The sequence below is a fragment of the Hordeum vulgare genome, chromosome 7H (assembly GCF_904849725.1).
Source record: "Hordeum vulgare subsp. vulgare chromosome 7H, MorexV3_pseudomolecules_assembly, whole genome shotgun sequence".
In the NCBI taxonomy this organism is placed as follows: domain Eukaryota; kingdom Viridiplantae; phylum Streptophyta; class Magnoliopsida; order Poales; family Poaceae; genus Hordeum; species Hordeum vulgare.
This window is the reverse complement of record NC_058524.1, coordinates 612,918,260-612,944,019: the sequence shown is the minus strand read 5'-3', so window position 1 is coordinate 612,944,019 and position 25,760 is coordinate 612,918,260. Positions and strand designations below refer to the sequence as shown.

General features: G+C 47.0%; 1 protein-coding gene across 1 annotated transcript; it reads left to right on the top strand.

The window, feature by feature from the left end:
• Positions 1–2,425: 2,425 nt before the first annotated feature.
• On the top strand, positions 2,426–7,080 carry LOC123412054. The gene is made up of 5 exons (XM_045105008.1): positions 2,426–2,968; positions 4,441–4,527; positions 5,106–5,168; positions 5,252–5,311; positions 6,551–7,080. The coding sequence occupies exons 1-5, from the start codon at positions 2,558–2,560 to the stop codon at positions 6,719–6,721; spliced, it is 792 nt and encodes a 263-aa protein (XP_044960943.1). The 5' UTR covers positions 2,426–2,557; the 3' UTR covers positions 6,722–7,080.
• The last annotated feature ends 18,680 nt before the right edge of the window (positions 7,081–25,760 follow it).

Here is a 25,760-nt window from a genome sequence, read left to right as displayed (position 1 = left end):
GTTCTGTTTTTTCGACGAAATGTCGATACCTTATTTGCTCAAATCTGTGTGTAGGAGGGATGCAAGTTTGGATACTGGAAAGAAGATTACATCGATCTTTTCATCGAACAGAATTTGCTAGATGTCTATGTAGTTCTAGCTAGAATTGAAGTTATAGATGAGACTAATGATGAAGACGTAGAGAAGATATTAGTCCAACTAATGGGAGCAGTTATGGAACTTGACTTTTTTTTTAAATGTTCAATCATGGTGCTTATTTTCTTTGATCTTGTTCTCAGATATAGCGAAGAATACGTAAATCCATGTATCAAAATTCTTTGATGGAATAAAAAAAATAGTCTTTCATTGTCAATCAAAAATATTTGTACACAAGAGAAAATGGACCTAGGCGGGCAGTTAGGAGAAAATGCGTTCGCGCATTCAACACATGACCGAACCAAACGCAAAAGGCGACGGACGAGCCAGCCCAAATGAACAAAAAACGAACAAAGTGCATGTCTGTTTGGCAGATGCTTTGGAGTTGCTGTTACAACACATGGTTCATTTGGGGGGCAAGATGAAAATGTCACGGGGCATGTGTAAACCGCTTGAATGAATTGATCCAGTCCATTCCCTAGATCTAATGACGTCTCTAAAGATTTTTTAGGTGTGGTTGAATTGATGACTTAACTATTAAGATCAATAACTATTTTTTTTAGATCCCATGCTACAGTCGACTGTTAATCTACAATCCGCTTCCCTTCTCTCTCCTCTTCTCTCTCATCCAGCTGAGCAAAAAATACAATAGTTAATCCTTACACCCTGCCGACTGTATCTTATTATACTTGATCTCACTGATCGAGTTGAGGGCCTCCGCAGTTCCCGTCGCCGATACAAAGACATCCGCAAGCGCTCTTACGACAGCTAAAGCAAAGCCTGGTAATGCTGAGACAGATCCCTTTGGGGTGGTGTTGGTTCCCTCCAAGATGGAGGCGGCTCCCTCTTGGGAGGCGAGTCTCTGCGATAGTTGCGTCCAACATCACGCCCGCCGTAACCTTTTCCTCCTCGGTTTGCCCTAAACCCATGACGTGGGTGGTGAAATGGTTCCACTAGCCATCGGACGGACCGACGTAACCCCATCCTCCACCTCCACCGAGTTGCCTCTGATCACCATATCCATGGCCTCCTCCGTTCGAGGATGAACCCCGGTAGCGATCGTCTCGGTATGCGTCGTAGCCGTTGTTAGGAACCCAGTGCCTCTAGCCTTGGATCGTCGTGATTATTTCCCTTTATATTCGGTTCATTTCTCAATGTAGTGAGTCGATGGCTACTAGGACTGAATGATTGTTGTGGAATGAGTGAATCGTCAGAAAGTAGAAATTGTAAGAAAATAATAATCCATGCAGATTTTTTATATTATGTATTTCCTTCGTTTTGAAATAAGTGTCTTAAGCTTAATACAACTTTATACCAAAGCTAGTGTAAAATTGAGATAATTATTTTGATACGGAGGAAGTAGGTGCTTATTAATGTTAATTTCCCCTAATTTATGAGTGAGGCGTTTTGGTTCCCAGATTCATATGCACCCATGCTCAATACAAAAATCAAAATAAATATCAGAAAATTTTTAAAAATTCATTTTTTTTTGTCATAGTAGAGAATTTGATGTGTGATATTCGTTCCAATTTTCAAATTATTTAAACATTCTAGCAGCTCTCGACAAAAACGATAAATTTGGATCTTTTAAAAATATACTGTTCATGTACAGTTGGAATCCTAATTTATATTTTGTGTTGAGAGCTACTCAGACGTCCGAATGGTCTGAAATTTGTAGCGCGTCTTACGCATCAAATTATCTACCATTCTACCTTGCGCAGAAAAATTAGATTTTTTTGATTTTTTTGATTTTTTTTTCTTATCGGATGTAGATCTATCCGAGTTGAGAATTGGATATTCGCTAATTTAACACTATTCCCGTTGGGCACTAGTAGCTTTTGTAGATGGCTCCACTTGCGCACCACACGGAAACCCAGAGAGACAGAGGCGTCCACTACCACCTCCTCCTCCAAGCACACACCCGCGCCGTGCTGCTGTCTTGCCTCCTACGCCTTGACTTTACCCTCCCTCCCCAGTCCTCACCCCACTGACACCACGGTCCCACCTCGTGGTCACCGGCCCTCCCCTCCCCTGCATTCCTGCACAGCCCCGGTCGGCGCCCATCCACGTCGTCGTCGTCGATAGCAAGCCAGCCCGGACGCGCCACCCCGTCCATATCGCTGTAGCCCCACCGGTAAGCGGGTCGTCTGGAGTCACGTCGGTCGTCGGACGTGGCGGCCCGCGCGGCGCGTCCCGTCCCGTAGCTGCTGCAGCAGCAGAGAGGGGGTGGGGCCGGGTGCCATTCCGCGGTATAATTCCGGCCATTTAAAAGGCACGCCGTGGCGTTGGTTGGCATCCCTCCGTTCCACAACACGCAGCAAGCCCACCTTCCCACCCATCCCCCTCCCTCCCTCTCTCTCTCGTCCACGCCTCCGCATCGGTCGTTCCCCTTCCTCGCTCTGCCACCCACTCACCGGGCGCCATGACGGAGGAGGCCGACGGTTGCGCCGCGGTGGTGGTGGCAGAGGCGGCGGGCATCATCTGCTCGCTCCGTGCGGCGGACCTGGCCGGGTGGACGCCGCCATGGAAGACGAGCGGGCAGCCGTCCTCCGAAGCCACGGCGAGGAAAGAGGAGACGGCCACCTGGCCGTCGGTGGCGCGGGGGAAGCGGACGCGGTCGTCGCGCTCAGGATCCGCGGCAAACAAGGGGAGGAGGTGGGCACGCGGCAGCCCCGCGTCTCCGCTCGACTACAGCGGCGGGTCCGGGTCCGGCTCCGGCGCGTCCACCAGCGGCGGGGAGGACGGCGCCTTCTGCTCGCCACCGGCCACCGCCGCCCTCGCCCGCAGGCACGCCGGCCCAACCACCGCCGCCCCGGCTTCTTCCTCGGCCAAGGTACGCACTGGGCGCGCTCGTCCCCATCAGCAGTGCTGCAGTCCCGCGTTTCTTCTCCCCCTCCACTCCATGCTTTCTCCAGTTGTCCCGTCTCCTCTCCTTTCTCGTGGTTGGCCGCCTGCCTTGGTTGCGTGCTTTCCGTTCGTTCGGTACAGCGCCTGGTTGGACGGACGAAACTGCCCCTCGTTCTCCGTGTCTGTCACCACACAGAGAGGAGGGGGAAGGAGCAACAGTGGATGACTTCGCGATGAAACATCGCTTTTTTTGTTGGCGCGACCTTTTCTAGCATCTCATCTTTTTCTCGCATTCCTTTTAACGCATGTTTTCTTCGGTCCAACTCCAGATACGTACCCCGCTTCTTGCTCCACAGATCCCACTTCATCTTCGTCATCATCAAAAGTCCAATTCACGGTCGCCAGCTCTGATTGTCAAACCACGCCCCTCTACTAAACTAGCAGCAGAAGCAGTAGACATGTCGTGTGGCCATTCCGTTACAGTACGTGGCCCTCCCACACCTTCCGTGGCAATTCACAGCGGTTGGTGGCCTGCTGATCCGACTCCTTTTGACAGTCTCCCCGGCCCTTATCCTTGCCCGCGTTTGGAATTCTCTGCTCGCGCCGAGGTGGCACCGCCCGTGGGGCCGGGCCGGGCCCTACCCGCCATGCAGTTGGGTTCAAATTGGCGCGTCGGCGTTTGGTGGTTGGAGGTACGGATGCACGTGATTGGCCCAACCGGACATGGTGGCAAGTAGATACGGCGTGTCGTGGCCACTTGCCTCCCGCCACGTGTCACTCCGGCGTGGGGCCCGCGTGCCAGCAGCGACCACAAACGCCTTCCGGTTGGTGACGCATAGGGTACCGCAGGCCGCTCGTACGCCTCGCACCGGGCCCACCTGCCACTGTCTTACGTACAATACAGTCTTTTTTTTTTTTGCGAATAAACACAGTCATACATACATGGAGGCGACAAGGCGAGCTGTTTCCATCGAAGAGGAACGAATTTTTCATGCTGAATAGAAAAGCATTGAATTGGCGAGATGGTAGGATGACAGGCGAGCATGTGGTCGCTGGTGTTCACGCGCTGCCTGCCAATCGACCGATTCGAAAACCAAAAACAAGTAATGCGTTTCACGTGATCAGGCGAGTACAAATGCATGCATGCATGTATGCGCGGGCCGGTCCATTGTTGGTGTGGAGTTAGTTCGGCTCATCCGTCTCATCATCAATTCATCATCATTCTTTCCATGCCTCGCCTGATTTTATTTTACTTGTGTAATAAATAACATGTGTCCCTCCCCTGCTGTTGCTTTTTTTTTATGCGGGATCCCCTGCAGTTTGATGTTGCTGTTGCTTTCATTCCGCTGGTCGTTGGTTGGTTCCGCTCTCGCTTTCTTCGTTCTTCCTACCAGCACCTCACCATATCGTATTCCTAGCTAACAGCTGATCTCGTAAATTGCTCTGCTGTTGCTGCAGGTGGGCTCTGCCGGAGGAGCTCGGCGCCCGTCGATCCTGCCCGTCCCGCAGCCCCGCACCGCCGGCCAGAGGTCGAGGAAGAAGATGGTAAGACGCTCGCTCCCTGCTTACCTTGAGCCTTGAAAGCAAGTTTTGCTGGCCCTAGTGCAGTAGTACAGAGGCATGGTTAATTAGGCAGGCATGTATAAGCATTTGATTTGAATGGGTGTTTAGTTTTTTAGTTGTAACTGCCATCCCATTCCTGTACCGCGTCAGCAGTTGCCACAGTCCACGCAGTCGTGGGAGAAGTGAGGGAGGCTGTTCAAATGGCTGGCATTCTTAATTGGTTTTTAGTACTCTAGCTTAGCCTGGAATAAAGCGGGTGGTGCAAGTGCAACCACCGCTGCCATTGGAAGACGGAGAGGCAGGCGGGCAAAAGTGCTGCGTGTCCAAAGGACAAGAAAGGCAACAAAGCTGCCCAAAAAGATGATCAACTCATCCCTCATCGACGCCGGATGGTCGGTCCTGTCCTGTCCTGTCCAAACCGATGACCGATTGCATCAAATTTACCATACAAAAAATATCAAGGGAAAACTTGTCAAAAAATATATTGAGGGAAAAAGAATTAGAATATGCCTTTTTGGCTTGCTTGATCTGGCCTGAACTTGTGCTGTGATTTGCTGCAGAGGCTCCCGGAGGTGAAGCAGCTGGTGCTGTCCCTGTCGGCAGAGAACGCCGGCCTTCGCCAGGTAATTAACAAACAAGCACCATCAAATTGTTGGTTCTTATACTTTCCATTGGTATTTACATATATTCCCTTTGATTCCAACAGGAGATGGAGTCGCTGCAGAGGGCCTGCACGGCGCTGTCCAAGGAGAACGGCGCACTAGAGGTGAGTGGCACGCACGCGCACCATCATACCAATCTTAGCTTCTCCGTAGCAGCGTAGCATAGATAGATGCTTACATGTTGGGCGGGACGTACTCTGCCCAAGTGCGCAATCATAAGCACATAGGAAGAAAGAAGAATAGCTTGGGCGCCTCCCACTTGCATCGTAGAGCAGCCTTAAAGCAGAAGCAAATGCATCGAACGGTGGCGAAAGAAGGGAAAATAGACTGCCCACTGGTCCTGCCTCTTTGCTGTGGTTCGTAGTAGTAGTTGTGCGTTTGTTTTTTGGGCTTAGCCGAGGAATGGAGGCTTTGAATTGATGGTCGCATCCCTCTCAACCACCGTTGCTGCTATTGTTGTTTGTCCTTGGGGAAGATAACTGACTGCGATTTATGCCGTCCGGATAAGCTCTAGGCAGGTTTAGACGTGGATTTCCGTCGTCGTCTTGAGGTGGTGTCGCTGTCCATGGGCTTTGGCGGGGTTGGAATGATGTGGCCTACGTAGTACCAGGGTGTTGAAAGACTTGATTGGTCCCACTAGCCAGAATTCCTACTTCGTTGTACTTTCTCAGCCAACTAAAACTACAAATGTTTAGATAAAGGAGTAGTTGTCTTGAGGTGGTGGCTGACCGCTGCTCGAGGTATCTGAATTTTTGCAAAAAAGAAGAGAAAAAGAAAAGTTGTCTGAACTCTGAACTTAGCATATTGTTTGGATGCTTGAGTGTGTGTACTATAGGCAGTTCAATATTGTCAAAAATGGTGTACTACTTGGGTCTACTGTATGTGCAAATGGATACACAGTACATGGGTAGTAGGTAGGAGTAGAAGAGGGAGGTCTTGCTTGGTGTTCACCGGCCGTAGGCTGTCCACAACAGAATCCTTTGTGATAAAGAAGGAAGGCCAGGTCGCCGCCGATCCCACCTGCAAATGGATCTGCGCTCACCTGCCCGGCCGGGCACGACGATCCCGTGCCCTTCTTCAATGCAGCGCTGCGGCAGCTACTAGAACTCTAGAAGATGCATGGTGTTCGTACGCACTTTCTCTGTATCAAAATATTTGTAGTAAAAACTATTGATTGGTACAGAGGAAGTATGACAAACATCCTGGATCTGCTAATATAACTATTGATTGGTACATGACGCGTTGGGTCATAGTGGTCGCTGTCGATCCGGGTTCGACCTGAATTTCAAACGCTGGCCGTGTGTGAAGCTTGTACTAACTTTTCCTTGTGACCAATGTTGCAGACAAGGTTGGAGCATTCTTCCTCCTCCAGCAAGCGCAAGAGGGTCGGGTCCGAAGAGGGGGAGCGGCGACAATGCAAGCCGCAGCAAGCCGGTGGCGGCGGCGGCTTCGTGCTCCCCGACCTCAACTTTCCGGCGCAGGATGTCGCCGATGCACGAGAGGCGGCTCCATGACGGCTCCGGAACCCAGTCCATCTCCGGTGGCGGCGCTAACCTGATAAGTTTATTAACCGTGTATGTATAGGGGAGGCGGCAGCTCAAGGCGCGATCTCTGACCGTGCGTGGCGTACGTGCTGCCAGGGAAGAAGAGGAGCCGGCCGGTCTCATTACCTTAGCTGATAATCTTTTTTTTTTCCTTTTGTCTAGTTCGAGTTTTCACCGCTCGCTTCGTCTTTTTTGTGTGTACTACCAATGTAGCTCAAGTTTCAGGCGTGCTACTTGGTTCTTGTAAACAAAACAAAATACATACGGTACGTTAGGGAATTTGTTGATGGTTGATGCTCTATTGTTGAATCCAGCGACCACCACTCAAACTCAAGTGTCACACATGAAGTTCTACTTGTATCCATTAAATTTTGTCGAAAAAACCTAGTGTACATTACATCATCGTGATAAAGTGGTAAGTCAATCTTAAGAGCATCTCCAACAACCTTGTTATATTTTACAAACTGTGACTAAAAACCCAGCCCCAGCAGCATTTGTATAACTGATCCCCACACCAATAAACGGCTTGGTAAAACTGCACCATCGCTTTGCATATTTGCAAAGTCCAGAGCCGGCTTGCAAAACGCACGGGCATCACGCGGGAGAGTCAACCGCCCCGCGCACAGCTTTCCGACCCTCCTGCTCACCCCGCGAGACGCCGGCTCGGGTCGCCGCCGCAGCCATGGAGGCCACGGGCGACCTCTCACCAGCACCCGACGCCGGCGCCGACCCTCCTAGTCCACCTCCCGGCGCTGTCGCGGCCAAGCCCAAGGCCCAGCGGTGCCTAGGGTTGGCGCCGCCGTCCCCGGCGCCTCCAACGGGCCTGCCGCCGTCGCATCATCTCCATCCCCCCGCCACCGCCCTCCACGCCGCTGCGTCCGGTGCCCCCCGCCGTTGCCGCCTCCAATTGGAAGCAGAGGAGGCCACCGTGCGACACCTCCGCACGGAGGGCGAAGAGGATGGCTCCTCCGAACTGTGTGGAGCCTTCCCGGCATCGGCAGTCTCCATGGAGCCCGAGGCGAGCTCGCCTGCCCCCATGGCCAATGGCGCACAAGAGGTGCTCGACGAAATGCCCTTGTGTTTGCAACATTAAAAAATGTAGCATGGACAATGAAACTTTCATGAACTACACTTGTGGACATGCACCGGAGAGACCATCACAAGAGTATACACAAGAAGAGGGTGAGGGTTTTGTGGTACCTACTTGATCATCTCAATCATGTTGTTTGGCTCAAGTTGATCGTCTCAATCAAAGTGGGACTAATGTCGAAGATAAGGTTCATGCTTACTTGTATCATTTTTTGTACCTTCTCCTTGATGTTGCTTGTCTCAAGTTGATGCTTACTTGTATCTTTTTTTTGTATCTCAACATTGGTCAAAATTTATTCATGGGAAAATCCAAGAAGAGAAAGGGCAAACTTGTGTCGGGGAGGCCCTTCACTTTGTTTCATTGTTGGAAAATCCTCGAGAACGATGAGAAATGGAAAACCCGGCCCTCCAATGAAATTCCAAACAAGAGGAAGGCTCCTTTTAGTTCGGTTGGAGATGGTTTTGTGGTGGACTCTGATGATTCATCAAGTAGCCCAACTCCTCTCTCATCGGTCAATAGAGGAAGGCCTGAGGGAAGGAAGAAAGAAAAAAACAAGAGGGCGAATGGAGATGAGGAAGGCTACAAGCAATCATTGGACAACTTGATGGAGGTGAGGAAAGACATTGGTATGCAAATGAGAGAGTTGAAGACCAAGGAAATGGAGGAGAGGAGGGAGGCCGATAAGAGGAACTTGGTGGACGAAGAGAGAAGGGCGACAGCCGAGGAGAGGAGGACATCAACCAAGGAGAGGTTGGCCGAGATCGAGGAGAGGAAGGTGACTGCCGAGGGGATGGCTAAGATGATGGAGAATGAGCGAAGGATCATGTTCATGGATCAAAGTGGTCTAGATGAGAAGGCTCTGGCTTATCTAGAGATCTGTCGTGACCAAATCTTGGCGTCAAAAGGGTACTACAGTGGCAATGGTGGCGGTGCTATTTGAGAGAAACATGTCACTTTTGGTTTATGGTGTTACTCATGCACCGATGATGAACTTTTATGTTGTTGCACAATTCCCTCGGTTCTATGCTTGAAGTTTGACTTTACATTCACAATATTTTTGGTTGGTGTTCCTATGATGTTAATTCTGGTGATGGATGAAATGCTCTAATTATTATGCGTATAAATTGGAAGTTCATTTCATTCATATATGCAATTGTCTAGTATAGAAAGAATCGACAAGAAACTTGGAATTCCGGTTTTGGATTGCTATTATGGAAAGGCTAGCAAAGCAAAAAAACATATTGGCTTTGTAAACATTTTCTTTTCTCTTGCTATATCCAGTTTTTAGCAATCCATTATAGCAAGGCCGTTGGAGATGCTCTAAGGTTGCAAATCGTTGCATATGCGGAAGCTTCAATGAAGTACAATCTCAAGCAACGTAGCTCCGACCGTGCACAAATGTGGAGGGCCCTTTCTAGGAACGGAAATGCACCCCGAATAACACATGTATACAACAGTTGGCTTCCCAAGGAACAATGGAGAGTAGGAGTAAATATTGTATCAAGTAATTCTCTAATAACAGGGTGGTGTCATCATTGAACCTTCAAGGTAGGCCGCAGACAAGGTCACAGGAGGTCAACAAATTCAGGTGTTAGAGCATCTACAACTGGAACTTATAAATCTCATCCCTCAAACGTGTGCGTACGCGTCCTTTCAGTGACCAGACATGTCCGTTTTGAACCCCTACCTTTTCATCTCTACAGCTGCAACTCTCATATTGTTCCTCGTATGTCCGATCACTTGCACGTAATTGATGGAGAAGAAGAAAGATAAAAAAAGAATGAATAAACAAAGAGAAAATGTGGTGTGGGATACGCGTCCTACGTGGTGGACTAACCGAGCATGCCCGGACGCGTCCGCGAACCCTCATATCGTCCCTATATTTGAGATGGATATGAGGGGTGCGAGTCAGTCCGGTGATGGCAGAAAACAACGGCTAGAGTGTGGCGACGGGTGTGTAGCCGCAGCAGGCGGCGGTCATGTTGCAACCGCTCAACCTCCGGTTCGATTTCGGGTCGTGGTGGCGCTCCTGGTCTTGATATGCATCACGCGGGCGCCCGGGGTGCCAACCATGGGCTTGGTGGTGGTGTTCATATCCTCCGTCAGAGGTGGTCTTCCTGAGGTTGGGTGGTCGGATCTCGAGATCGGTCATCTAGTCTCGACCGCGAGTCGGGGAGACATAGTTGCCGGTTAAAACCGAGCCAACGATGGGCGATGGTGACGTTCTGTGCCGTTAGCTTGATGAAGACATCATCTTGTAACTATTGTCGACCCACTCGTGCTACTCCGTGGGAAATCCTAGGATGTGGTCTTCCACATCGTACGATGACAACATTGCGGTGTTGTTTCTCTCTTGGGAGCATTGTTTGTGGAGCAGCGCTGAAAGACACAGGCGGGAGGTGGAGTGGGTTCATCTTACACGAAGATTCAGTGAATATATCAAGGCATGCCTGGGCGACAGGTGCTAGGATGTGTCATGCCTATTTGACAGGTGCTCCGTACGACATATCTTCCACACCTTTAAGTTGTGTCGGCTAGTGATACTTGGCAAACTCGAGTATCGGCTAGGGAGAAACTCGACAGGCCCGGTGTGCGTGGGTCGGATCCGCCCGGATCGGTCATGCGGTTGTCAGAATCTGATCATGGGCAGCGACGGGGCGGTTGGGTCGCTTGTGATGGTGCAGATCGGCTCCCACCTCACTCAGCCGATCATCGGGACTGTGTCAGATCAACTTGGCCAAAAGCGTTGCTCCACCTGGAGCCAGCGGCGGTGACGCCTGTGGGCGCCGCTAACCTTCTTGGAGGCGTCGTTGTTTCTGTTGTTTGCACCCTCCTCGTTGAGACCTCCGGGGAAACCTCAGTGCACGTCCTCCTGTAAGGATGGTGGCGGCGCAACCAGCGTCACAACTCTTTGAAGGCGTCGTCTTTGGGGTCAACATGGTTGTTGTGTGGGTGTTGTTTGCTACCGGAATGTTGGTGGTGGTGGTGCGACCGGTTGGGGTTGAAGGTGGTTTGTGTTGCTTCTCCCTGCTTCCTTATGTGTCCCTATTCAGTGGTGTTTCCTCGTGTCGGTCATGTTGTTATGCATGTTCAAGTTCCTTCCTTGGTTGTCATTGTGCTGCGGTGAGCTTAGTCTTGTTGGTGTTCTCCTGCTTCACCTTTTCTCTTCGACGACGCAAGATGCCTTCCCAACTTGCTAATCGTTTTGAATTCTCATGGCGGATCCCCCAGTCAAGGTTCGTGTTGTTACTCGCTACTTGTGGTTGCTCCTGAGTTGTCTCGTGAGGGTCGGTATGCACGTCGGTGTGGTGTTTTAGGTTGCTTGCTTAGTCTTGGTATTGTGATCCTCCGACAACACCCACATCTATTTGTGTCTTCTATGGGTTCGTCCTTCGGTCTGCTAGCTAGGTCGGGCCTTGTCATGGATGTCCTTTTTTCTCATCTCATGTAATCTTCTTACTTGTATGGTTTTCGTTTCGGTTTTTTTAATAAAAGGCCCCCCCCCCGCTCCACTTTATTAATGAAGAAAAGTCAAGCCAGGTACATACACATCTTCTAGCACGACATTCAAATTGCAGGAGAAAACCAAAAGTTTACGACATTCCAACCATAGAAAAGGTCACAACAACTAACAAGCAAACAGGAAAATGAATCTTAGGGTTACAAACTCCTCCAAGCGATGCGTAGAAGTTCCCCTCGGTATTTGTCAAGCTTAGTGATGAATCGTCGCAACACTCCCTCCTGTGTGGCATCGCAGAGTACACCCCATTGCCGAAGAAAACTTGGAAGTTTCACAAGCACGCAATCCAAACTTTTCCAAGATCGATCGTGGAAACAAAATTCATTTCTTAGTCTCCAAATACTCCACAAGGAGGCAACAACAATCATATTCTGGACTGGCACTTTCTTATGAATCAGTCACAAGGCACAAATATCTTTAAAGCATGACATAATTTGCATCTGAAAGGACTTAGCAAAAAGTTTCCAGATGCATTTAGCCACTATGCAATCAAAAAATAGATGTTGTACATATTCCAATTCATTACAAAATAAGCAAGAAGGATCATCGACATTCTTTCGCTTAGCTAAGTCATCTCCGGTTAAGACTTTATTATAAACACTTAGCCAAAGAAATACATGGATATTTTGTGGACAAAGAATTTTCCATAACTTGTCACCTATGGCAGAAGCCACCCCACCAAAGTTAATAGTACTATGAAAGGACTTAACAGAGTACACTCCATTGGATTCCAACATCCATATGGGAACATCAGGGGCGTCAGATAATGGAATTCCCTGAATAATATCAAGTAATTGGTTCCATTTATCGAACCCTGTACTATCTGCACACCTTCTAAAGGAGAGCTTAAGATCTACACCATCCCAAACCCGAGAAACAGTGCACTCAGGTTGGTTGCATATGTAGAATAACTCCCTGAACTGCACCTTCAGGGAACACTCCCCAACCCATAAATCGTGCCAAAGCTTGACATTCCTACCATTACCAATTTTCCACCTGTAGAAAGTCTTGGAGGCATTTAGAGCCCATGTTACACTCTTCCAAAAAGAAGATGCATTATCAGATTTAGACCAAAGTACATTGGGATATTCAGTGTTATACTTGAAAGAATAACATCTTTCCAGTCTTTTTTTATTATCAAAAAATCTCTTCCCCGAGGAGGCCAATAAGGCCATATTAAACTCGTTGAGGTTAGGTATTCCTAGACCCCCAAAGAATTTCTTCCTGGTAATCAGCCCCCAATTAGTCAGGTGATATTTGTGTTGGTCTCCCATATTCCCCCAGAAAGAATGAGCCATTTGGGAATTAATAGCCTCAATAGCCCATTTGGGAAACTTGATTACCACCATAAGATAAGCAGGACTACTCACGATGCACGCACAGAGAAGTATCAGTTTCCCTTTATAAGTAAGATGTCTACCTAACCAACCAGAAATACATCTGATGATCCTGTCAATTATTGGTTGAAGGTCTTCCCTACGCAATTTGTCATAGTGCAAAGGCACACCCAAGTATTTAATAGGGAAGGTCCCAACCTTACAACTAAAAATTTGGGGAAAAGATTTAGCCATCTTATCCTCAATGTTAATAGTCAAAAGATCACTCTGATGAAAATTGATTTTCATCCCACACATGTTTTCAAAGCAAGATAGGATCCATTTAAAGTATCTTGCTTTTTCACAAAGTTTTCTAGGAAAAGCAGAGTATCATCAGCATATTGCAAGCTGGTGATCCCTGTGTGTATTACATGAGGTAGAATCCCTGAAATGAGATTCTGCTGAGACGCTTTAACTAGCATTTTAGAAAAAAAAAACATCTGGAACAAGATTAAAAAGAATGGGAGATATCGGGTCCCTTTGTTTAAGGCCTTTGCCACCAACAAAATAGGGGCCAGTCACATCATTAATACGGATACTAAACGTACCCTTTAGCAGAACACTTTTGATCCTGGTGATCCATTTGGCCCCAAATCCCCTAGACTCTAGCATCTCAAAGAGAAACTCCCAGCTGACTCTACCGTAAGCTTTCTCGTAGTCTAATTTGAGCACAAGCCCCTGAGTTTTGGACCGTTTGACTTCATGAATCACTTCATGAGCCAACACCACACTCTCAAGAATAAATCTCCCTTTGATGAAAGCAGTTTGATTGGGAGAAATCAGTCTATCCATAATAGGGGACAGTCTAGTAGTCATTGCTTTAGTCAGAATCTTAACTGCACAATTTCGAAGGCTAATAGGCCTAAATTTCTTCATATCCTTGGCATCAGCTTCTTTAGGAATTAGAACAATTATGGCAAAGTTCAACTTATAGATGTCAATTTTCCCCTCTTCAAAGTCTTTCAACAAGGCCATAAAGTCAGCTTTAATCAACTCCGAGAAGGATTGATAGAACAAAAAAGAAAGGCCATCAGGGTTTGGAGCACCATGTGCATAGGATCTGAATATGGCCTCTTTAATTTCATCCTCAGAGAAATTCTTTTGTGATATCTCATTTTCCTCAAGAGTAAACATCTCTTCTTCCTTCCAAAAGGAAGGACCCAAGCTAATATTATGCTTATGTTGATAACCAAAGAGGTTTCTATAGAAGGAAGTGGCAATTTCCAGGATCTCTTTGGTGGAGTGAAGTGGACCATCATCACCATTCAATTCGTATAAGTGGTTCTTCGTATGACGATGGTTAGCTAACGCGTGGAAGTATTTATTATTTTTGTCACCATCTTTGATCCTCCTATCTCTCGATCGCTTCCACAATGCAGTTTCTTCTTTCCTCCAGATATCCTCTAATTCTTTCTTAATATCCTCCAAACGAATGTTATCATTGGCATCTAAACGATTGGTTTCAGAAAACACATCAAGGATGTCAAATTCTTGTAAAAGAACTTTCTTCTTCTTTTTCATAGCTGCCTCTAAATTTATACTCCAGCCTTTAATCTTTTTCCTAAAATCCTAGTCTTATTCATCGAGTTATCGATAGCCTTACCCAAACATGTTGTACTGTAGAATTTCTGTAAAGCATACAAGGTTGTTTGAAAGGAGTTTTCAAAGGAGTACCTGGATTGCGCTACTTGAACGTTGAGCATCAAAGATCTATGGAGATAGACCGAAAGCGCTTAATGGAAGTTTCAACAAGATGCATGCCTTGACAAGTTTTTGAAGGAGTTCAAAATAGATCAGCAAAGAAGGAATTCTTGGTTGCGTTGTGAGGTGTGAATTTGAGTAAGACTCAAAACCCGACCCCGGCAGAATAAAGAGAATAGACGAAGGTCGTCTTCTATGCCTTAGCCGTAGACTCTAAAGTATGCCATGCTGGGTACCGCACCTGATGTGTGCCTTGACTCAAAGTCTGTTGAGAGGTACAGAAAGTGATCCATGATTGAATCACTAGCAGCGGTCAAAATTTATCCTTAGTAATTAATGGACTAAGGAAATTTTCTCGATTATGGAGGTGGTTGAAGAGTTCGTCGTAAAGGGTTGCGTCGATGCAAGCTTTGACACTAATCCGAATAACTATGAGTAGTGAAACGGATTCGTATAGTAGAGTAGATATTTGGAGTATTTCCGAATAGCACGTAGTAGCAGCATCTATAAGATGACATAAAGATTTGTAAAGAACGCACGGATCTGAAAGTTTCAGAACCGTTGACTAAAACCTCTCTCATGAGCAAGACGTGATCAGACCCCATCACTATATGGGTGTTGGATTCGTTGGAATCACATGGTGATGAAAACTAGATTATTGACTCTAGTGCAAGTGGGAGACTGTTGGAATTATGCCCTAGAGGCAATAATAAATATAGTTATTATTATAATTCCTGTATCAAGATAATCGTTTATTATCCATGCTATAATTGTATTGAATGAAGACTCATTTACATGTGTGGATACATAGAAAAAACACTGTCCCTAGCAAGCCTCTAGTTGGCTAGCCAGTTGATCAAAGATAGTCAGTGTCTTCTGATTATGAACAAGGTGTTGTTGCTTGATAACTGGATCACATCATTAGGAGAATCACGTGATGGACTAGACCCAAACTAATAGACGTAGCATGTTGATCGTGTCATTTTGTTGCTACTGTTTTTCTGCGTGTCAAGTATTTGTTCCTATGACCATGAGATCATATAACTCACTAACACCGGAGGAATACTTTGTGTGTATCAAACGTCGCAACGTAACTGGGTGACTATAAAGATGCTCTACAGGTATCTCCGAAGGTGTTCATTGAGTTAGTATGGATCAAGACTGGGATTTGTCACTCCGTGTGACGGAGAGGTATCTCGGGGCCCACTCGGTAATACAACATCACACACAAGCCTTGCAAGCAATGTGACTTAGTGTAAGTTGCAGGATCTTGTATTACGGAACGAGTAAAGAGACTTGCCGGTAAACGAGATTGAAATAGGTATGCGGATACTGACGATCGAATCTCGGGCAAGTAACATACCGAAGGACAAAGGGAATGACATACGGGATTATATGAATCCATGGCACTGAGGTTCAAACGATAAAATCTTCGTAGAATATGTAGGATCCAATATGGGCATCCAAGTCCCGCTATTGGATATTGACCGAGGAGTCTCTCGGGTCATGTCTACATAGTTCTCGAACCCGCAGGGTCTGCACACTTAAGGTTCGACGTTGTTTTATGCGTATTTGAGTTATATGGTTGGTTACCGAATGTTGTTCGGAGTCCCGGATGAGATCACGGACGTCACGAGGGTTTCCGGAATGGTCCGGAAACGAAGATTGATATATAGGATGACCTCATTTGATTACCGGAAGGTTTTCGGAGTTACCGGGAATGACGAATGGGTTCCGGGAGTTCACCGGGGGGGGGGGGGCAACCCACCCCGGGGAAGCCCATAGGCCTTGAGGGTGGCACACCAGCCCTTAGTGGGCTGGTGGGACAGCCCAAAAGGGTTCTATGCGCCAAGAAGAGAAAATCAAGAGAAAAGAAAAAAAAGGAGGAGGTGGGAAGGAAGGGGGACTCCCTCCCACCAAATCAAGTCCAACTCGGTTTGGGGGGGAGTCCTCCCCCCTTGGACTCGGCCGACCCCCTTGGGGCTCCTTGAGCCCCAAGGCAAGGTCCCCTCCCTCCCACCTATATATACGGAGGTTTTAGGGCTGATCTGACGACTTTTCCATGGCAGCCCGACCACATACCTCCACGGTTTTTCCTCTAGATCGCGTTTCTGCGGAGCTCGGGAAGAGCCCTGCTGAGACAAGGTCATCACCAACCTCCGGAGCGCCGTCACGCTGCCGGAGAACTCTTCTACCTCTCCGTCTCTCTTGCTGGATCAAGAAGGCTGAGATCATCGTCGAGCTGTACGTGTGCTGAACGCGGAGGTGCCGTCCGTTCGGTACTAGATCGTGGGACTGATCGCGGGATTGTTCGCGGGGCGGATCGAGGGACGTGAGGACGTTCCACTACATCAACCGCGTTCACTAACGCTTCTGCTGTACGATCTACAAGGGTACGTAGATCACTCATCCCCTCTCGTAGATGGACATCACCATGATAGGTCTTCGTGCGCGTAGGAAATTTTTTGTTTCCCATGCGACGTTCCCCAACAGTGGCATCATGAGCTAGGTTCATGCGTAAATGTCTTCTCGAGTAGAACACAAAAGTTTTTGTGGGCGGTGATGTGCGTTTTGCTGCCCTCCTTAGTCTTTTCTTGATTCCGCGGTATTGTTGGATTGAAGCGGCTTGGACCGACATTACTCGTACGCTTACGAGAGACTGGTTTCATCGTTACGAGTAACTCCGTTGCTCAAAGATGACTGGCAAGTGTCGGTTTCTCCAACTTTAGTTGAATCGGATTTGACCGAGGAGGTCCTTGGATGAGGTTAAATAGCAACTCATATATCTCCGTTGTGGTGTTTGCGTAAGTAAGATGCGATCCTACTAGATACCCATGGTCACCACGTAAAACATGCAACAACAAAATTAGAGGACGTCTAACTTGTTTTTGCAGGGTATGCTTGTGATGTGATATGGCCAATGATGTGATGTGATATATTGGATGTATGAGATGATCATGTTGTAATAGAAATATCGACTTGCACGTCGATGGTACGGCAACCGGCAGGAGCCATAGGGTTGTCTTTATACTAACGTTTGTGCTTGCAGATGCGTTTACTATTTTGCTAGGATGTAGCTTTAGTAGTAATAGCATGAGTAGCACGACAACCCCGATGGCAACACGTTGATGGAGATCATGGTGTGGCGCCAGTGACAAGAAGATCGTGCCGGTGCTTTGGTGATGGAGATCAAGAAGCACGTGATGATGGCCATATCATGTCACTTATGAATTGCATGTGATGTTAATCCTTTTATGCACTTTATTTTTCTTAGAACGATGGTAGCATTATGAGGTGATCTCTCACTAAAATTTCAAGACGAAATTGTGTTCTCCCCGACTGTGCACCGTTGCTACAGTTCGTCGTTTCGAGACACCACGTGATGATCGGGTGTGATAGACTCAACGTTCACATACAACAGGTGCAAAACAGTTGCGCACGCGGAACACTCGGGTTAAGCTTGACGAGCCTAGCATGTGCAGACATGGCCTCGGAACACATGAGACCGAAAGGTCGATCATGAATCATATAGATGATATGATTAGCATAGGGATGCTTACCACTGAAACTATACTCAACTCACGTGATGATCGGACTTGAGCTAGTGTAAGTGGATCATGAACCACTCAAATGACTAGAGAGATGTACTTTTTGAGTGGGAGTTTAGCGAATAATTTGATTAAGTTAAACTCTAATTATCTTGAACATAGTCTAAGTCCACTTTGAATATATTTGTGTTGTAGATCATGGCTCACGCGACAGTCATCCTGAATTTTAATACGTTCCTAGAGAAAGCTAAGTTAAAAGATGATGGAAGCAACTTTGTAGACTGGGCTCGTAATCTTAAGCTAATCTTACAAGCTGGGAAGAAGGATTATGTCCTTAATGCTGCGTTAGGAGATGAACCACCCGCTACGGCTGATCAGGATGTTAAGAACGCTTGGTTAGCACGTTAGGAGGACTACTCAATAGTTCAATGTGCAGTCTTGTATGGCTTAGAACCGGGACTTCAACGTCGCTTTGAGCGTCATGGAGCATTTGAGATGTTCCAGGAGTTGGAGTTTATCTTTCAGAAGAATGCCCGGATCGAGAGGTATGAGACCTCCGATAAATTCTATGCTTGCAAGATGGAGGAAAACTCATCTGTCAGTGAACATGTGCTCAAAATGTCTGGGTACTCAAACCGTCTAGCTGAGCTGGGGATTGAACTCCCGCAAGAAGCTATCACTGACAGAATCCTTCAATCACTGCCGCCAAGCTATAAAGGCTTTGTGTTGAACTACAACATGCAAGGGATGAACAAGTCTCCTGGCGAGTTGTTTGCGATGCTGAAATTCGCTGAGTCTGAACTCCGTAAAGAGCATCAAGTGTTGATGGTGAATAAGACCACTAGTTTCAAGAGAAACGGCAAAGGCAAGAAGGGCAATTCGAAGAAGAGCGGCAAGCCTGTTGCCAATCCGACGAAGAAACCCAAAGCTGGACCTAAGCCGGAAACGGAGTGTTACTATTGCAAGGGTATGGGTCACTGGAAGCGCAATTGCCCCAAGTATCTGGCAGATAAGAAGGCGGGCAAAGAAAAATCAGGTATATTTGATATACATGTTATTGATGTGTACTTAACCGGCTCTCGTAGTAGTGCCTGGGTATTCGATACCGGTTCTGTTGCTCATATTTGCAACTCGAAACAGGAAATGCGGAATAGGCGAAGGCTGGTGAAAGATGAAGTGACGATGCGCGTAGGAAATGGTTCCAAGGTTGATGCAATCGCCGTCGGCACAGTGTCACTTCAGTTACCGTCAGGATTAGTGATGAACTTAAATCATTATTATTTAGTGCCTGCGTTGAGCATGAACATTATATCTGGATCTTGTTTATTGCGAGACGGTTACTCTTTTAAGTCAGAGAATAATGGTTGTTCTATTTCTATGAGTAACATCTTTTATGGTCATGCACCGAATGTGAGAGGATTGTTCATATTGAATCTTGATAGCAATACGCATATACATAACATTGAGACCAAAAGAGTTAGAGTTAACAATGATAGCGCCATATTTTTGTGGCACTGCCGCTTAGGTCATATTGGTGTAAAGCGCATGAAGAAACTCCATGTTGATGGACTTTTGGAGTCACTTGACTTTGATTCACTTGACACGTGCGAACCATGCCTCATGGGCAAGATGACTAAGACTCCGTTCTCAGGAACAATGGAGCGTGCAAGTGACTTGTTGGAAATCATACATACCGATGTGTGTGGTCCGATGAGCGTGGAGGCACGTGGCGGATATCGTTATTTTCTCACCTTCACTGACGATTTAAGTAGATATGGTTATGTCTACTTGATGAAGCACAAGTCTGAAACATTTGAAAAGTTCAAGCAATTTCAGAGTGAACTGGAAAATCATCGTAACAAGAAGATCAAATTCCTGCGGTCTGATCGTGGGGGTGAATATCTGAGTTTCGAGTTTGGTGCTCACTTAAGACAATGTGGAATTGTTTCACAGTTAACACCGCCTGGAACACCACAGCGTAATGGTGTGTCCAAACGTCGTAATCGTACTCTATTAGAGATGGTGCGATCTATGATGTCTCTTACTGATTTGCCGTTATCATTTTGGGGCTATACATTAGAAACAGCTGCATTCACTTTAAATAGGGCACCATCAAAATCCATTGAGACGACACCATACGAACTGTGGTATGGCAAAAGGCCAAAGTTGTCGTTTCTTAAAGTTTGGGGATGTGATGCTTATGTCAAAAAGCTTCAGCCTGAAAAGCTGGAACCCAAAGCGGAAAAGTGCGTCTTCATGGGTTACCCAAAAGAGACAGTTGGGTACACCTTCTATCTCAAATCCGAGGGCAAAGTGTTTGTTGCTAAAAACGGAGCTTTTCTCGAGAAGGAGTTTCTCTCGAGAGAATTGAGTGGGAGGAAGATAGAACTTGACGAGGTTGTCGAACCTCTCATCCCTCTGGATGGTGGCGCAGGGCAAAGGGAAACCTCTGTCATTGCGACGCCAGTTGAGGAGGAAGTTAATGATGATGATCATGAAACTCCAGTTCAAGTTTCTGTCGAACCACGCAGGTCGACGAGACCACGTGCTGCTCCAGAGTGGTACGGTAATCCCGTCTTATCAATCATGTTGTTAGACAACAATGAACCTGTGAATTATGAAGAAGCAATGGTGGGCCCAGATTCCAACAAATGGCTGGAAGCCATGAAGTCCGAGATAGGATCCATGTATGAGAACAAAGTGTGGACTTTGGAGGTACTGCCGAGGGCCGTAAGGCCATTCAGAACAAATGGATCTTTAAGAGGAAGACGGACGCTGACGGTAATGTGACCGTTTATAAAGCTCGACTTGTGGCAAAGGGTTTTTCACAAGTTCAAGGAGTTGACTACGATGAGACTTTCTCACCCGTAGCGATGCTTAAGTCCGTCAGAATTATGTTAGCAATAGCTGCATTTTTCGATTATGAAATCTCGCAGATGGATGTCAAAACGGCGTTCCTTAACGGTTTCCTTAAGGAAGAGTTGTATATGATACAACCCGAAGGTTTTGTCGATCCTAAGAATGCTAAAAAGGTGTGCAAGCTCAAGCGATCCATTTATGGACTGGTGCAAGCATCTCGGAGTTGGAACAAACGCTTTGATGAGGTGATCAAAGCATTTGGGTTTATACAAGTGGTTGGAGAATCTTGTATTTACAAGAAAGTGAGTGGGAGCTCTGTGGCGTTTCTAATATTGTATGTGGATGACATATTACTGATTGGAAACAACGTAGAGTTTTTAGAGAGCATAAAGGATTACTTGAATAAAAGTTTCTCTATGAAGGACCTAGGAGAAGCTGCTTACATTCTAGGCATTAAGATCTATAGGGATAGATCAAAACGTCTGATAGGACTTTCACAAAGCACATACCTTGATAAAGTTTTGAAGAGGTTCAAAATGGAACAGTCCAAGAAAGGGTTCTTGCCAGTTCTACAAGGTACGAGATTGAGTAAGACTCAGTGCCCAGCAACTGATGAAGATAGAGAGCATATGCGCTCCGTCCCCTATGCTTCAGCCATAGGTTCTATCATGTATGTGATGCTGTGCACTAGACCGGATGTTAGCCTGGCCATAAGTATGGAAGGTAGGTTCCAGAGTAATCCAGGAGTGGATCACTGGACGGCGGTCAAGAATATCCTAAAGTACCTGAAAAGGACTAAGGAGATGTTTCTCGTGTATGGAGGTGACGAAGAGCTCGTCGTAAAAGGTTACGTTGATGCAAGCTTTGACACAGATCCGGACGACTCTAAGTCGCAAACTGGATACGTATTTATTCTTAATGGGGGTGCAGTAAGCTGGTACAGTTCCAAGCAAAGCGTCGTAGCAGATTCTACATGTGAAGCGGAGTACATGGCTGCCTCGGAGGCGACTAAGGAGGGTGCCTGGATGAAGCAGTTCATGACGGATCTTGGAGTGGTGCCAAGCGCACTGAATCCAATAACCTTGTTCTGTGACAACACTGGTGCCATTGCCTTAGCAAAGGAACCACGGTTTCACAAGAAGACCAGACACATCAAACGACGCTTCAACCTCATCCGCGACTATGTCGAGGGAGAGGACGTGAATATATGCAAAGTGCACACGGATCTGAATGTAGCGGACCCGCTGACTAAACCTCTTCCACGGCCAAAGCATGGTCAACACCAGAACTGTATGGGTGTTAGATTTATTACAATGTAATTCACATGGTGATGTGAGGGCTAGATTATTGACTCTAGTGCAAGTGGGAGACTGTTGGAATTATGCCCTAGAGGCAATAATAAATATAGTTATTATTATAATTCCTGTATCAAGATAATCGTTTATTATCCATGCTATAATTGTATTGAATGAAGACTCATTTACATGTGTGGATACATAGACAAAACATTGTCCCTAGCAAGCCTCTAGTTGGCTAGCCAGTTGATCAAAGATAGTCAGTGTCTTCTGATTATGAACAAGGTGTTGTTGCTTGATAACTGGATCACGTCATTAGGAGAATCACGTGATGGAGTAGACCCAAACTAATAGACGTAGCATGTTGATCGTGTCATTTTGTTGCTACTGTTTTCTGCGTGTCAAGTATTTATTCCTATGACCATGAGATCATATAACTCACTGACACCGGAGGAATGCTTTGTGTGTATCAAACGTCACAACGTAACTGGGTGACTATAAAGATGCTCTACATGTATCTCCGAAGGTGTTAGTTGAGTTAGTATGGATCAAGACTGGGATTTGTCACTCCGTGTGAACGGAGAGGTATCTCGGGGCCCACTCGGTAATACAACATCACACACAAGCCTTGCAAGCAATGTAACTTAGTGTAAGTTGCGGGATCTTGTATTACGGAACGAGTAAAGAGACTTGCCGGTAAACGAGATTGAAATAGGTATACGGATACTGACGATCGAATCTCGGGCAAGTAACATACCGAAGGACAAAGGGAATGACATACGGGATTATATGAATCCTTGGCACTGAGGTTCAAACGATGAGATCTTCGTAGAATATGTAGGATCCAATATGGGCATCCAGGTCCCGCTATTGGATATTGACCGAGGAGTCTCTCGGGTCATGTCTACATAGTTCTCGAACCCGCAGGGTCTGCACACTTAAGGTTCGACGTTGTTTTATGCGTATTTGAGTTATATGGTTGGTTACCGAATGTTGTTCGGAGTCCCGGATAAGATCACGGACGTCACGAGGGTTTCCAGAATAGTCCGGAAACGAAGATTGATATATAGGATGACCTCATTTGATTACCGGAAGGTTTTCGGAGTTACCGGGAATGTACCGGGAATGACGAATGGGTTCCGGGAGTTCACCGGGGGGCAACCCACCCCGGGGAAGCCCATAGGCCTTGAGGGTGGCACACCATCCCTTAGTGGGCTGGTGGGACAGCCCAAAAGGGTTCTATGCGCCAAGAAGAGAAAATCAAGAGAAAGGAAAAAAAAGGAGGAGGTGGGAAGGAAGGGGGACTCCCTCCCACCAAACCAAGTCCAACTCGGTTTGGGGGGGGGGAGTCCTCCCCCCTTGGACTCGGCCGACCCCCTTGTGGCTCCTTGAGCCCCAAGGCAAGGTCCCCTCCCTCCCACCTATATATACGGAGGTTTTAGGGCTGATTTGACGACTTTTCCACGGCAGCCCGACCACATACCTCCACGGTTTTTCCTCTAGATCGCGTTTCTGCGGAGCTCGGGCGGAGCCCTGCTGAGACAAGGTCATCACCAACCTCCGGAGCGCCGTCACGCTGCCGGAGAACTCTTCTACCTCTCCGTCTCTCTTGCTGGATCAAGAAGGCCGAGATCATCGTCGAGCTGTACGTGTGCTGAACGCGGAGGTGCCGTCCGTTCGGTACTAGATCGTGGGACTGATCGCGGGATTGTTCGCGGGGCGGATCGAGGGACGTGAGGACGTTCCACTACATCAACCGCGTTCACTAACGCTTCTGCTGTATGATCTACAAGGGTACGTAGATCACTCATCCCCTCTCGTAGATGGACATCACCATGATAGGTCTTTGTGCGCGTAGGAAAATTTTTGTTTCCCATGCGACGTTCCCCAACAGGGAGACCTTCCCCCCTTGGCTCGGCCGACCCCCTTGTGGCTCCTTGAGCCCCAAGGCAAGGTTCCCCCTCTTCCCCCTATATATACGGAGGTTTTAGGGCTGATTTGAGACGACTTTTCCACGCCAGCCCGACCACATACCTCCACGGTTTTTCCTCTAGATCGCGTTTCTGCGGAGCTCAGGCGGAGCCCTGCTGAGACAAGATCATCACCAACCTCCGGAGCGCCGTCACGCTGCCGGAGAACTCTTCTACCTCTCCGTCTCTCTTGCTGGATCAAGAAGGCCGAGATCATCGTCGAGCTGTACGTGTGCTGAACGCGGAGGTGCCGTCCGTTCGGCACTAGATCGTGGGACTGATCGCGGGACGGTTTGCGGGGAGGATCGAGGGACGTGAGGACGTTCCACTACATCAACCGCGTTCACTAACGCTTCTGCTGTACGGTCTACAAGGGTACGTAGATCACACATCCCCTCTCGTAGATGGACATCACCATGATAGGTCTTCGTGCGCGTAGGAAAAGTTTTGTTTCCCATGCGATGTTCCCCAACACTAGACCCCTGATATTCCAAAAGTCTCCTATCGTGAGATTTAAAAAGGATGTGACAAGCCACAAGGCTTGCTTTTTCATGAGTAGGGTTGGGCTATCCCTCACTAAAACAACAATGCCCACTGTTTTAGATCTTGGAATAATGTCATGTGGTGAGGAATGAGTTTGAATAACCACATCTAGATTATCAGGGAGAACAATTCCCGGGTTAAGATCAGCAAATTGAAGGCATCTTAGTTTTTCATTTTCTATCATGTCATAAAGAATAGCACCTTGTTCATTATCATCATTACCAATACATATATCATTTTTCCTAGCTTGGTCCACAAGGTTATAATTATCTAGACAGGGAAAGGAATTACCTTTGAATGATGGGGGTATCTCCAAATTCGTCTTCTTCTGATAGGCTTTGGCTTTATCAATAATGTTGATGTCCCCATGTCCACGAGTGGTTGGCCTGCTAGATAACACTGGACCCCATTTGGCAGAAGCCCCTTCCTGGAATCTCCCTTTTTTCTTTGAATCAGCCTTTCCCAAGGTATCTAGCAGAGATCTCTTAGTAGAGACAATAACTTTTATCAACTCATCAGGTAAGCATTGCATTTCTCATAGATTATCTCCTTCTTCTTCATCAGATTCAACCATGTCAAAGTTTTTCAGTTGCTGAGAGATGTAATCCATATGGACAGACATGGGTTCCCCATCTTTTGGAGGTGAAGAAAACATCCTCATGGGAGAAATCATTTCTTCATCAACCTTGTCACAATTATCACTTTCAGGGAGTCCACATCTTTTGATTTCCTCAATGAAGGCAGTGTGAGCATTCTCCAACAACATCTTAGGATGGAATTCAGTTGCAGAAACAACACTTCTCTGTTTGTTGCCACATGCAGAGGCAAGAATATCCTTCTTAATGAAACTAGCCTTATCAAGGTCATCTATTGGATTGGCATCATCTTCCTGACTGTCCTTATCAGTAGTGTCCAGATTACCCTCAAAATCCTCCTCCCCACCTTTGCTTTTGTCAAGATCTTCCTCATCAGGATCAACTCCATCATCATCATCCTCATCACTAATCTGATCAAAACCTTCAACAGTGAAGAATAACAAATATAATTTCTTCTTCATTTCCACAAGTCTCTCAAAAGGAATTTTGGCAGGGTCTCTACATGCAACCT

Coding starts and splice junctions, on each gene's coding strand:
- LOC123412054 (XM_045105008.1), top strand. CDS start 2,558: ATGACGGAGGAGGCCGACGGTTGCGCCGCGGTGGTGGTGGCAGAGGCG. Junction 2,969..4,440: donor CGGCTTCTTCCTCGGCCAAG/GTACGCACTGGG, acceptor CTGTTGCTGCAG/GTGGGCTCTGCCGGAGGAGC. Junction 5,169..5,251: donor AGAACGCCGGCCTTCGCCAG/GTAATTAACAAA, acceptor TGATTCCAACAG/GAGATGGAGTCGCTGCAGAG.